Source organism: Muscardinus avellanarius (genome assembly GCF_963383645.1).
Source record: "Muscardinus avellanarius genome assembly, chromosome: 19".
In the NCBI taxonomy this organism is placed as follows: Eukaryota; Metazoa; Chordata; class Mammalia; order Rodentia; family Gliridae; genus Muscardinus; species Muscardinus avellanarius.
Window position 1 is genome coordinate 12,964,732 of NC_137805.1, and position 13,838 is coordinate 12,978,569.

At 52.8% G+C, this 13,838-nt stretch overlaps 1 protein-coding gene across 1 annotated transcript; it reads left to right on the forward strand.

Moving 5' to 3' along the window:
• Positions 1-2,915: 2,915 nt before the first annotated feature.
• On the forward strand, positions 2,916-4,520 carry LOC308277253 (sperm motility kinase Z-like; the record flags this gene model as incomplete). Its single annotated transcript, XM_080716421.1, has 1 exon — positions 2,916-4,520. One exon carries the CDS (start codon positions 2,916-2,918, stop codon positions 4,518-4,520), a length of 1,605 nt encoding a protein of 534 aa, XP_080572547.1.
• Between the last annotated feature and the right edge of the window lie 9,318 nt (positions 4,521-13,838).

The following is a 13,838-nucleotide window of genomic DNA, read 5'->3' on the forward strand; positions in this document are numbered from 1 at the left end:
AGGGTCTCTTAAGCCAGCGAGGCTGGCTCCGAACCAGCGCGATCCTCCTGTCTCCGCCTCCCAAGCGCGGGGATTACAAGCGTGCACCACCATGCCCGGCTACTTTTTATTCTTTATTTTGAAACAGGGTCTCACTGAGTTTCAAAGAGCCTAAGTAGTTGAGGCTGTCCTTGAGCCGTGATCCTCCTATCTCAGCCTCCCAAATGCTGGGATTACAAACATGTGCCCGGCTTATAAGAAATTATTAATCAGAAGAAATAGCAAAGCAATCATGGGGTGAGTCAGGGAACAACACCAAGGTTGAATCCGGCAAGGATAAACAAGGGTCCCATTGGTCCTTGGAAACTTGTCTGCGTGCAAACAATTCTCACTTGGGGGGACAGTCTGTGCTGAACCGAGGTGACCTTAAAGCAGATGATTAACAATGATCCCAACAGTGAAGGTCAGAGTGTTAACTCGGAGCAGGAGATGGCCGAGAGCAGACGGCTGAGCAGGGTGCCTACATCAACACACCTGCACTTCAGAGCTTCGGGGAAACAGCCTATAATGTCAAGAACTTTCTGAGTTATTAATAGAATCAGCTAAAAGGAAACCACAGGAGACTGTCAGAACCACAGGCTTTGATTCCGCTCCTCTTCGGGGGCTTTCAAACTGGAGTTGAGACACCAAGGCCTTGACTCGCAGGGGCTGAGCCTGGGAGAATGGGACCTGGGCAATAAAGCATCCGGCTTTGTTGAGAAAGGCGGTTCCAGAAACAGTGAGGGGCGTGATCCAGACAGAGAGGAGGAGGGAGAGAGCAAAGGAGACGGTGCTGGTCCTACCAGAGTTTGTCACACCAGCAGACAGGTCTTCTTTCTTGACCTGAGCTGTTTCGAGAGGTGCATTAGCAACTTAGTCAGTGTGGCATGATCTCTGCAGCAAGTCTGAGGCTTGAGATACCCATGAAGACATGACTCCTGCCCCCGCTCTGTGCTTCTAAGGGAGGAGACCCATGCACACAGCTGAGAGGATCCTGGGTCGCCTGCGAGGGGCCCTGCAATTCAGCAGCATCCACTATCAGAGAACTCGTGGACCAGAAAAAGCAGAATGGAGAGACCTCCACCATTGTAGAGTGGATATAGTTGCTCCCAACGCAAACAGGTTGGTACCATTTTCTCCTCCCGGGATGTCAACAAAATCAAAAGACGATGCAGCCGTGCTGATACCAGACTGCAGGAGTTTAGAAGAATAGTAAGAAAGACACAGAGGGGTGTTTCATACTGAAACAATTCAGCCCTTGAAGATTCAACACTGAGCCTGCGTGCTTCTAGAAGTAGAGGCTCCAGGTGATTAGTGACTGCACAGCAAAGAGAGAGAGACACAGAATCTGAGTTAGAAATTTGGGGTCTCACCTGGATCAAGGAAGCCAGGTATCTGAGGGCATCCAGAGAAGCTGCAGGTCTTAGCATGCACCCCAGGTCCAGCACTGGCCCTGGGCGCCTGTCCCCCAACCCAGGACCCAGCACTGTCCTCCTGCGCCCCAGGATCTGCACTAGTTGCCTGTGCCACCGGCATCCCTAGACTTGGCGCTTACCTTGTGCGCCTAGCCCGCGCGCCCTGCCGGAGCCCGGGCGCTAACCTCGTGTGCCCTGCCTGATTCCCGGGCGGCCATAGCTCTGTGCGCCCCACCCGCGCTCCGAGACCATGAGCTATCCTCGGGCCCCCAGCCCACGCACCGGGTCCAGCTCTAGCGTATATGCGCGCTGCACTCCCTGGGCCCTCGTGCTACTGTCGTGCACCCTGCCTGAGCCAGAGACCAGTGCTGGACTCTGCGCTATATCTGTGCTCCCAGACCCCTGTGCGCCCGCCCCGCACCCCTGACCCACCACTGGCTGTCTGCGCCTGCCCCACATCTGGAGACTCAACCTGAATATTCTGAATTCTGGATGGTAATGAATCATCTTCTCCAGCTGAAGGGTGGTGTCACATCAGCATGAAGGGACAGAGACATGTGGAAGAGTTCTTATGAGGAGACACTTTTCTACATTCCTGGCTGACAAAACAAGAGTGTCCCTTATATTTGAACATCTCCACCCACTGACTCCTGGGTTCCAGGGTTTCTGGTTTCCAGTACGATCTGAGGAGGACCTTAGAAGCCTAAGTGGGAAAATTCCCTTCATCACGGTGCAGTAGATGTTAACCACGGGGCCTTGTGTCTGAGGAAAAGGAGCTGGTTAGAGGATCCCAACATGAGTGAAGTGGTACCACCCTTTTGAAAGCAATCATTCTTAGTGGATGTAAAAGGACTTGATGTAAAAATACCTTGATGTTATGTTGAGGTGTTTAAACTAAGATTTACTGCAGTTATTATTGTTCAAAAGGAAAAAGGCAGGGAAACATCCCACATGTTTTAATGTCTAGACAAGGAAATATCGGCCTCCCAAACCCAGTGAAGAAAAAGCTCCTGGAGTCCTTTCTCTTTCTGATTATTAAACTGAAAAGGTCCTGGAGGCCCAAGGTGTGATCTGCTCACCATGGCGACACCCGGCGGTGACCTGGCCACTTCTTGCTGTGACCTCACAGGAGCCATTGTGAGGAAGCCCCACGGCAGGCTATATAAGGCCCTGGTCGCCGCTGGAAGCTTTGAGGGTGACCAGTGGGAGAGTTAGCTAGTGAGCGTATTTGATAGTTTGGCAGTTGCAGGATTTCGATTTCGTTCTTTGTTTTTGGTGTTTTTCGGTTTTCTTAGTTGTTTGTTGGTTGTTTCTTTAATTTTGGTAGCTGTTTTTATTTAGTTTACTTGTTGTTTTAGTTTGTTTATTTCTTAGCTAGCGTAGTTATTTTTAGTTAGCATAGTATTTAGTGTTGTTACGATGAGTAGTGTAGATAGAGAGAGTAGACAGAGGAGGCGAGGGCAGCGAGGCTTCATCACCACCATGTGCTCGGAGGAGACATTGAGGGACCAATATGAGGTCCTGGGGGTCATTGGCCGGGGCAGCTTTGCCCAGGTGATACTGGCCATCCATCGCCTCACGGGCATCCTGGTGGTGCTGAAGGTCTTGTCCAAGGTCGCAGGGATCTTGGAGACCATTGAGACTGAGGTGGAGCTCATGAAGCGTGTGCAGCATTGCAACGTGGTGCAGCTGTTTCAGGTGATGGAGACCATGGACTACGTGTACCTGGTGATGGAGGTGGCCCTTGGAGGACAGATCCTGTGGCACATCCCCAGGGACCGCGGCCTGGAGGAGCAGGAGGCCCGCAGAACGTTCAGGCAGGTGGTGTGCGCCCTGCACTACTGCCATGAGCAAGGCGTGGTTCACAGGGACGTGAAGGTGGAGAACATCCTGCTAGACAAGGCCGGCAACATCAAGCTGTGTGACTTTGGGCTGGGGAGCAGGTTCAGGGCTGGGCAGAAGCTGAGCGGGGCCTGCGGCACCCCGGAATACTGCGCTCCCGAGCTCTATGAGGGGGAAGAGTACGACGGCCCTGCAGCGGACGCCTGGAGCCTGGGGGTCACTCTGTTCTACATGCTGGCGGGGCGCCTCCCATTTGACGGAGAGACTGTGCCGGAGCTGGCAGAGAAGATCCTGGACGCAACCTACGACATGCCGGCCCATGTGTCAGCCGAAGCCCAGAGCCTCATCAGACAGCTCTTAGTCGTGGACCCCGCTGAGAGGGCCACGCTGCCACAAATCTTGGAGCACCCATGGCTGGGCCAGGAGCAAGAGAATTCTCCAGGACATCCCAGGCAGCCGCTACCCAACCTGCCCAACCCCACCGTGTTGGGGATGATGGTTGAGTTGGGCTTCCATATTAAAGAAGTCTGTTTATCTCTAAGTGAGAAGACATATGATCACGGCATGGCCACCTACCTCCTGCTGCAAAGTCTGCTGACACCGGGCTCAGGCTTCAAGGTCGACGTCCAGGTCGCTCACCCAAAGCTCAGGCCTCACCTGTGCCCCGCTCCTCCCCCTCCTAATAGAAGAGCCAGTGATCCTGCCCTTGGCTCTGTGCCCTTTCTTCCCTCTTCTCCTCAGCTGGCTGAGGACGAGCAGGCATCAGGGAGGAACAGGGGCAGAGGGGCCAGCCTGCCCGCCATCGCCCTGGGAAGCCTGAAGAGGACGCCCCCCACGGCTCCCTGTGATGGCCCCCAGCATGACCCTGAGCCCCCCACGCCCAGCCCTTGCATCAGCGGCCCTGTGGACGAGCCAGAGAGCAGCAAGTCCCACCCCACGGCTCCCTGTGATGGCCCCCAGCATGACCCTGAGCCCCCCCTGCCCAGCTCCCGCAACAGCGGCCCTCTGGACGAGCCAGGGCACAGCAAGTCTCCTGGAGATACCGCAGCCTGTGGCCCTGGCAACCGGCGGGGCTGGAGAAAGGCCACCAGGGCCATTGCGGACTGGCTCCTTAAGTGCTGTTGTCTGGCCGCCCCCTGCACAGGGCCTCCAGCCTTTCGTAACACAGTGTCACCAGGGAAGGCTGGCCAGAAGCGCAGGAGATTCTTCAGGAGAGTGGCACCTATAAAGACACCAGACCTCTGAGCCATCTATGCCGAGTAGGTGGGCAGGCTGGCGGGTTCTTTTCCATAGGGCTTTGTTATGTCCTCTCCAACTGAAAAGTCAACTTTGCATTTATGGGTGCTGGGTGATGGTTAGATCAGTCAAGATACCATTTGTTGTTAGACTTTTGCTAATTTATATCTCTCTCAGCTAGGTGATTCTGCCCTCAGAGTGGACATCGGCCTGACCTCACCTGACACAGCTGCCCATGGACCAGCTTGCTGCACGTGGACAAGGGAGCTCGAGCTGCCTCCGGCGTCTCCTGCGGGCTTCTGTCACAGGGCTCCCGGAGTCGCCTGGGCAGGAGAGGACCCCTACCTCTCACCTGGGAGAAAACTCAGAGATGGTTTCTCCCAGGATATTTCCCCTTTCCCCATTTATCATCCACCTTATAAATAAATTGATGTTCCTGAAGGATGGTTATAGATGTCTCTCTGTTGTTTTTTTTTTTTTTTTTTTTTTGTATTTTTTGATGGTATTGGTGTTCCTGCAAACCCTTCTACCTTACGGCTACATTCCCAGACTCATTTTTATTTGGAAACAGGTTCTGTTAAGCCAGTGAGGCTGGCTTCAAACCTGCACGATCCTCCTCTCTCTGCCACCCAAGCGTGGGGATTACCAGTGTGTGCCACCATCCCCAGCCTGTCTCTGCTTTGTGTTGTCCTGCACAGACTTTAGGCTAGGCACACTTGACATCATCGACAAACCTTAAAAGAGCGGGGACTTCAGAGGCCTGAAGATGTCCTCTATAGCAACGATGATTCAGTATTGCTAAAGAAACAGGTGAGGGTCAGGAAACAGACCCTGTGTGGACAGAAAGGGACACCGATACTACCTGGTGTCCATTTCCAGATGGACCAAAGGGAATGTTACTGGGTAGTCATGCATGTTCATTCAGCTGAGATGTCCTCAATAGCACAGGGACGTCCTGGGGTGCAGATTGAGTCAGCGTCTGGGATACGGCCTGGCACAGCCCCCACAGAGGCTGAGGGGACACTGGCTGCCCTGATGTCTCTGCAGTCAGAGTGGAGGATTATGATGAGAGGCAGCGGCCTGCCAGGCTGGAGCTGGAAGGAAGGGGCAGATTCCCAAGGCAAGTCCTAGTTCCCAGGTCCAGGTTTTCCATGTCACGCTGTGAAGGTGTGGCCAGAGGTCCACATCAAAGAGCATTCTCCTGGTTCCTAAGGAGCCTCACCACACCTTGCCAGGTTACAGAGGCCCTGGCACAGCCTCACCTGCCATCCTTGAGTTCCTCTACAACAGCGGTTTGCAGAGTAGTCCACAGGGTGCAGCAGGGTGTCCACTGAGCCCTCTGCTCCCCAGGTAAGCTCTGTGGCCGGGGTCATCACACCATCCCTTGCATACACAATCCAGATCCACCCAGTGTCACTTCCAGCCCCTGACCGGTGGTGCCAGCAGCCATCCCACAGGAGTGCAGGCTGGGGACACGGGGTCCTCCCCAGTGCCTTTGTGATCGGTGACCACTTGGCCAAGGGCTTCTGCTTTGGGTGATAAGGATGAGGTACGTCCTTGAAGGGGTGCCGAATGCCAGGAGCCAGGAAGTTGAGGAGGATGAGTACCAGGAGGAGGCTGGTGGTGTGGAGAGCACAACCTCAGGAAGGCAGGGAGGAGGGAGAGCTGGGAGGGATGGAGGCTCCAAACGGCGATGAGCCTGGACGACACACTGTTTCGTCTCCTGCCAAGTTGCGATCTGGGACCTTAGACCTGTCTTGGGCCAGAATCTGTGTTGGAGGCTCAGAGGATGTGGCTGGGTTGAGGGGAGGCCCCGAGGACAGGTCTGATGTGATCGGTCTGGGGCCAGCAACAGGTGCAGGTCTGTAATCCCAGAACCTGGTAAACTGAGACCAGAGGATCACAGTTTTAGGCAAGCTTCAGCAACATAGGCCATTTTTCAAAAAATAAAGTAGAAACAGAGATGAGTTAATTAAATGACCTCACTGAAGAGGACGGGAGGGGAAAAGGGAAATCCCTAACGTACATAATGTACATTCACAAACATATCAAAGTCCATCAGGAAGCCAAACATGTGAGGGAGGAAGGGAGGAGAGATTGGGGCGGGAATTGGGGAGGGGATAAACATGTGATGTGTGCACGTATGCCTCTAACAAACATCTAGTACTCCATTAAAATGTATAACTACAATGCACCCACAAAACACTGTAAAAAGGCTATAATCCCAGTGGCATTCTTTCTACAAGGAGGCCTTGTTGCTAGGGTTTCTACCACCTCCCAGTTCCCTGGGAAGTCATGGATGCATTATGCACCCTCCTCATGCAATCCAGGTCATCCGAGCCCTGGAATTCCAACCCCCTCCCAAGGATCCTCGCTCTGAGCTCACCGAATGGGCCCAAGGCCCCACTGAGGCATGAACATGTGACTTAACACAGTGCGGTCAGCGCTGGCCCCAGGGTCGAGCGATTCTGATTTCAGATCCATCCTCTTCCTCTTACCCTACCTGGCACTGTGGACCCAACATGGAATGTGCGAGCTTGAGGTCACATTCATTCAACCATCTCTCTTGAACGGCACCTCTGCGCGTGGCTCTGTGCTCACCACTAAAGGCACACAAACCAGTGACATGTAGGGAATCTGTCGTGTGAAAGGATGAGAGCCAGGGTTTCAGGCTTGAGGACAGAGAACGGATTGAGGAGAGTTTGTGAGGCATCACAGCACTACGTTCAAACCCATGAACCTCTCCACTCATTTCCCCTCTCCTACCAGAGACACTAAAGTCTCAGTTCCTTGATTTCGGAGTCAGGTATTGAAAAACCCATGTTAACCTCTGAAGACTGTACTGCGGGCCCCAGTGCCTGGGTGCAGAGGGCTCCATTTGGGGCCTTGTGCTTCCTCCCCCTCCCCTGCTTCAGATTTGATTGTCTTGGGGCCTTCATGTCCTTTTGAGCCTTTTTATACTTTTCCATCATTCCTGTTTCCTGGGCTGCGTCCCGAGCAATTTCCTTGGGTCACTAAAATCTTTTCTGCTAAGCCCACTCTGCTGTGCTGTGTGCCCACCGAGGGTCTCGAAGGCCTCGTGCGGGCTCTGTGTGTGTGTTCAGAATAATTAGGGGGGCCTCACCGGTCCTTTTCTTTTGTTTAATGTGGGATGTTTTGAAAATTTGTTTGACATCCTGGAGCACAGCCATATTATTCTTTCCTGTATTCTTCCAGTTTTATTGTTATCGTACGTGTTGCTGAAGCTGGAGCCCACTGGTCCTTTTCTTTCAAAGTAAGAAATGGGCCCAAGGCCCCACTGAGGCATGATAGGGCTCACACTCCAGTCAATGTCAAGATGGACAGGACCCCCGACTGCTTAGGGGCCTGTAAAAATGCTTAGGGGACAGATTATAAGATGGGTGGGTTGTAGATGAGGGTCTGGGAACCTACCGAAGCACTAGACTGGAGGATAGAATCAAAATCCGGATCAGCTGACTGGCTTGCTGCAAATCTCTGTCTGGCACAGGCTATCTTATCTAGGTACCTACAAGGCGCAGTTTTAACACATGTGAGTTTGACCCAGGAACAGGGTTTGGGAGAGTGAGGACTTAAAGCCAGGAACAAGAAGAGGACTTCAGCAGATGGCTCCCCTTCCGTGAGGCTCGGTTCCCTCCTTGGAAAATGGAAACAGAAACACCTGGCTCACAGTGTCCCTGCCCTGACCTCGGCCTGGGGTTCCAGGTGTTTCTGCTCCATCCCTGGCTCCTCACACACAGGCCTCTGGCGCCTCCGTCCCTCTATGCTCATTGATATCCAGGGTCTTTGTCCATGCTTGTACAAAACTGCCGAGAACATGCTCCCTGAGGTTGGACCAGGCAGGACACCTCTCCTCCGTGAGTGCTTTGACAGCACCTGGGATCCAGTTCCCACCTTCTTAGGGGTATGGAATGTCTTCTCCCGGAGAGCAGTTACTGAACGAGGAGGACGCCTCGCTCACGCTGGAGTTTGTTCCTACGTGTCTTGGCTGTCTGGCCCCATGCTTCCTGCATGTGGATTTTCTTTCCTATCAGTTAGCTTTGTAGTCAAGTATTGTAATTCCTTTCCCTTTTCTGTTGGATATGATGTATAGCTCTGAACTTGGGGTTCCCATGTGAGTTACATTTAACCATGTGAGTTACATTTAACCTCTAAAAGTGATACCACTGTGATAGGAATCCGTGACAGCATAACTTCAGTATCAGACCACAGGCCATAAAGAGCCACACCCTTCCCTTCTCAGCTAATGATCTCACGTGTGTATGTACCTGTTCCATAACAGAGACTAGAGTCTGGGATTTGTGTTCTCTTAGTCTCTGATATGACGTTGAAGAAAAAGAAGCTGACACTGGCTCTTATGCCTGTTTGAATTTGCCTTTACCAGAGAACTGTCTTTCTCCAGCCAGCTCTGATTTCCTGTCTGCTGTCCAATGTTGACCTGACGAGCTTCCCTTGCTCAGGGCCCATCTAGTGATGACCCATGACTGAGCTCTTGCTTTTTTGCTGCTGTGGTCTGAATGTATTTCCCCTCAAAAATTTCTACTGTGACTTCAATTCCAGTGCAAAAGCATTGGGAGTCAAGGCGTCCGGCCTGCGCCAGGCCGTGAGGCTCTGGATTTACGAATGGATTGGGCACCTTAAGAAGGCACAACGAATCTTATTCCAGACCTAAGTACACACAGAGGACAAGTACATTTATGAAGCCAAGATGTTCCATGCCTGGACTCCTGCCTACTAGGGAGCCTGAGGCAGGAGGATCACAAGGTGAAGGCCAGACGGGGCCACATAGTGCTTCCCTGCGTCACAGTAGAATGAAAAGGGCTGGAGATGTAGCTCAGAGGAGCAGGCTTACCTAGAAGGGGCCAGGAGGCCTTGTGCTCTGTCATTAGAGTACACACACACACATACACACACACACACATACACACACAGAAACATACATTAAAGGAAGCCCGGCCCGGTGGTGTACAGTTGTAAATCTGATACTCAGGAGGCCGACAGAGAAGGATCCCTGATTTGAGGCTAGAATTGGCAACTTAGAAAGACTCTATTCTAAAATATTAAAGAAATGGGGCTTGGGTTTCAGCTCTGAGGTGAAATGGTCTCGGTTTAATCCACTAGGTCAAGGCCAGACGGGGCAACATAGTGATTCCCTGCATCACGGTAAAATGAAAAAGTTTAAGATGTAGCTCAGAGGAGCAGGCTTACCTAGAAGGGGCCGGGAAGCCTTGTGCTCCATCATCATTGCACACACACACACACACACACACACACACACACACACACACACAGGAAATATATATAAATATAAATACCAGCAGGCTTAGTGGTGGTGTACACATGTAAACCTGATAATTGGGAGGATGAGAGAGAAGGTTCCAGGATTCAAGGGTAGATTCCCCAACTTAAAGACTCTCTTCTAAAATTTTTAGAAATGGGGCTGGGGTTGCTGCTCAGAGGTAGAATGGTCTCGGTTTAATCCACACTACCAACAAGATATCTGTCAAGTCTAATATAATCACAAGGCAAAAGGCTTTCAAGGTAGAAGGCTTTCAGTGCCTTTTAACACGTGAGAACACAGCACCGAGGTACCATGTTCAAAGGGGAGAAAGCGGCCTTCCCACACACCAGCTCTTGGTGACCCTGCTGGATATTCTGATTTCAGGATGGTAATGCATCATCTTCTGTTGATAAAAGTTCCCCAGCCAAAGGGTGGTGGTCACATCAGCATGAAGGGACCGAGGCGTGTGGGAATAGCTCTTATGAGGAGGACATTTTTTTTTTTTTTTTTGGCTGACGAAACAAATGTGTCACTTATATTTGAACATCTGCACCCTCTGCCACTTGGGTTCCAGGGTTTCTGGTTTCCAGAGCAGTCTGAAAAGGACATTATGAGCAAAGGTGGGAAAGTTCCCTTCCTCCCAGTGCAGTAGATGTTAATCATGGGGCCTTGTGTCTGAGGGAACAGAGCCTGTGGTTACAGGATCCCCACATAGGTGAAGTGCTACCAAACTTTTGACACCAACCATTCTTATACATGTAAAAGGGCTTGAATACCTCGATGTTGTCATGTTGAGGTGTTGAAAACAAGATTTACTGCAATCTTTTTTAGGTTCAAAAGGAAAAAGGCAGGGAAACATCCCACATGTTTTAATTTCTAGACAAGGAAATATCGGCCTCCCAAACCCAGTGAAGAAAAAGCTCCTGGAGTCCTTTCTCTTTCTGATTATTAAACTGAAAAAGTCCTGGAGGCCCAAGGTGTGATCTGCTCACCATGGCGACACCCGGCGGTGACCTGGCCACTTCTTGCTGTGACCTCACAGGAGCCATTGTGAGGAAGGCCCACGGCAGGCTATATAAGGCCCTGGTCGCCGCTGGAAGCTTTGAGGGTGACCAGTGGGAGAGTTAGCTAGTGAGCGTATTTGATAGTTTGGCAGTTGCAGGATTTCGATTTCGTTCTTTGTTTTTGGTGTTTTTCGGTTTTCTTAGTTGTTTGTTGGTTGTTTCTTTAATTTTGGTAGCTGTTTTTATTTAGTTTACTTGTTGTTTTAGTTTGTTTATTTCTTAGCTAGCGTAGTTATTTTTAGTTAGCATAGTATTTAGTGTTGTTACGATGAGTAGTGTAGATAGAGAGAGTAGACAGAGGAGGCGAGGGCAGCGAGGCTTCATCACCACCATGTGCTCGGAGGAGACATTGAGGGACCAATATGAGGTCCTGGGGGTCATTGGCCGGGGCAGCTTTGCCCAGGTGATACTGGCCATCCATCGCCTCACGGGCATCCTGGTGGTGCTGAAGGTCTTGTCCAAGGTCGCAGGGATCTTGGAGACCATTGAGACTGAGGTGGAGCTCATGAAGCGTGTGCAGCATTGCAACGTGGTGCAGCTGTTTCAGGTGATGGAGACCATGGACTACGTGTACCTGGTGATGGAGGTGGCCCTTGGAGGACAGATCCTGTGGCACATCCCCAGGGACCGCGGCCTGGAGGAGCAGGAGGCCCGCAGAACATTCAGGCAGGTGGTGTGCGCCCTGCACTACTGCCATGAGCAAGGCGTGGTTCACAGGGACGTGAAGGTGGAGAACATCCTGCTAGACAAGGCCGGCAACATCAAGCTGTGTGACTTTGGGCTGGGGAGCAGGTTCAGGGCTGGGCAGAAGCTGAGCGGGGCCTGCGGCACCCCGGAATACTGCGCTCCCGAGCTCTATGAGGGGGAAGAGTACGACGGCCCCGCAGCGGACGCCTGGAGCCTGGGGGTCACTCTGTTCTACATGCTGGCGGGGCGCCTCCCATTTGACGGAGAGACTGTGCCGGAGCTGGCAGAGAAGATCCTGGACGCAACCTACGACATGCCGGCCCATGTGTCAGCCGAAGCCCAGAGCCTCATCAGACAGCTCTTAGTCGTGGACCCCGCTGAGAGGGCCACGCTGCCACAAATCTTGGAGCACCCATGGCTGGGTCAGGAGCAAGAGAATTCTCCAGGATATCCCAGGCAGCCGCTACCCAACCTGCCCAACCCCACCGTGTTGGGGATGATGGTTGAGTTGGGCTTCCATATTAAAGAAGTCTGTTTATCTCTAAGTGAGAAGACATATGATCACGGCATGGCCACCTACCTCCTGCTGCAAAGTCTGCTGACACCGGGCTCAGGCTTCAAGGTCGACGTCCAGGTCGCTCACCCAAAGCTCAGGCCTCACCTGTGCCCCGCTCCTCCCCCTCCTAATAGAAGAGCCAGTGATCCTGCCCTTGGCTCTGTGCCCTTTCTTCCCTCTTCTCCTCAGCTGGCTGAGGACGAGCAGGCATCAGGGAGGAACAGGGACAGAGGGGCCAGCCTGCCCGCCATCGCCCTGGGAAGCCCGAAGAGGACGCCCCCCACGGCTTCCTGTGATGGCCCCCAGCATGACCCTGAGCCCCCCACGCCCAGCCCTTGCATCAGCGGCCCTGTGGACGAGCCAGAGAGGAGCAAGTCCCACCCCACGGCTCCCTGTGATGGCCCCAAGCATGACCCTGAGCCCCCCCTGCCCAGCTCCCGCAACAGCGGCCCTCTGGACGAGCCAGGGCACAGCAAGTCTCCTGGAGATACCGCAGCCTGTGGCCCTGGCAACCGGCGGGGCTGGAGAAAGGCCACCAGGGCCATTGCGGACTGGCTCCTTAAGTGCTGTTGTCTGGCCGCCCCCTGCACAGGGCCTCCAGCCTTTCGTAACACAGTGTCACCAGGGAAGGCTGGACAGAAGCGCAGGAGATTTTTCAGGAGAGTGGCACCTATAAAGACACCAGACCTCTGAGCCATCTATGCCGAGTAGGTGGGCAGGCTGGCGGGTTCTTTTCCATAGGGCTTTGTTATGTCCTCTCCAACTGAGAAGTCAACTTTGCATTTATGGGTGCTGGGTGATTAGATCAGTCAAGATACCATTTGTTGTTAGACTTTTGCTAATTTATATCTCTCTCAGCTAGGTGATTCTGCCCTCAGAGTGGACATCGGCCTGACCTCACCTGAGACAGCTGCCCATGGACCAGCTTGCTGCACGTGGACAAGGGAGCTCGAGCTGCCTCCGGCGTCTCCTGCGGGCTTCTCTCACAGGGCTCCCGGAGTCGCCTGGGCAGGAGAGGACCCCTACCTCTCACCTGGGAGAAAACTCAGATTGGTTTCTCCTGGGCACATTTCCTTCCCTTGTCTACCATCCACCTCATAATAAAATTGTGTTGCTGAAGGAGCTGTCTTTCTGTTTGGTGTCCTCCTTGAACAGAGCAGGGCTAGGCACACTTCCTTTGGGTAGTGGAGAAAATTCATCTATAATCCTGAAGGGAAAAGCGACTCCAGAGACCAGGGGAATGTGAGGGGCCGTCCCTGCATGTCCACTGTGCTGAGAGTCCTAATGGCCCCGGGAGTCCTGTGGAGCGGGACTTCGTTGGAGTCCGTTGACCGGTGGGGTGCGGTCTCTGCAGCTGCTCAGTTCTCTGTTGCTTTATCATCGTGACATTTCCTCCTTTCTTTCTTTTTTCTTTTCTTTTTTTTCTTATTTTGGTGGTACTGGGGTTCCTGGAAGCCCTTCTACCTCCAGGCTACACTCCCAGACCTATTTTTTTACATTTTTATTTGGATACAGGGTCTCCTAAGCCAGCGCACGTGGCTGGCTTCGAACCTGCGCGATCCTCCTGTGTCTGCCTCCTAAGCGCGGGGATTACAAGTGTGCGCCACCACGCCCGGCATATTTCTCTTTTCTAGAGCGATGGATGGCATGTGCCTGGCCTTCTGAGAAGCCCAACCCCGGTATGGGCCCCTTGGTAATTCCAAGATTCCTTGTGGAGCTCA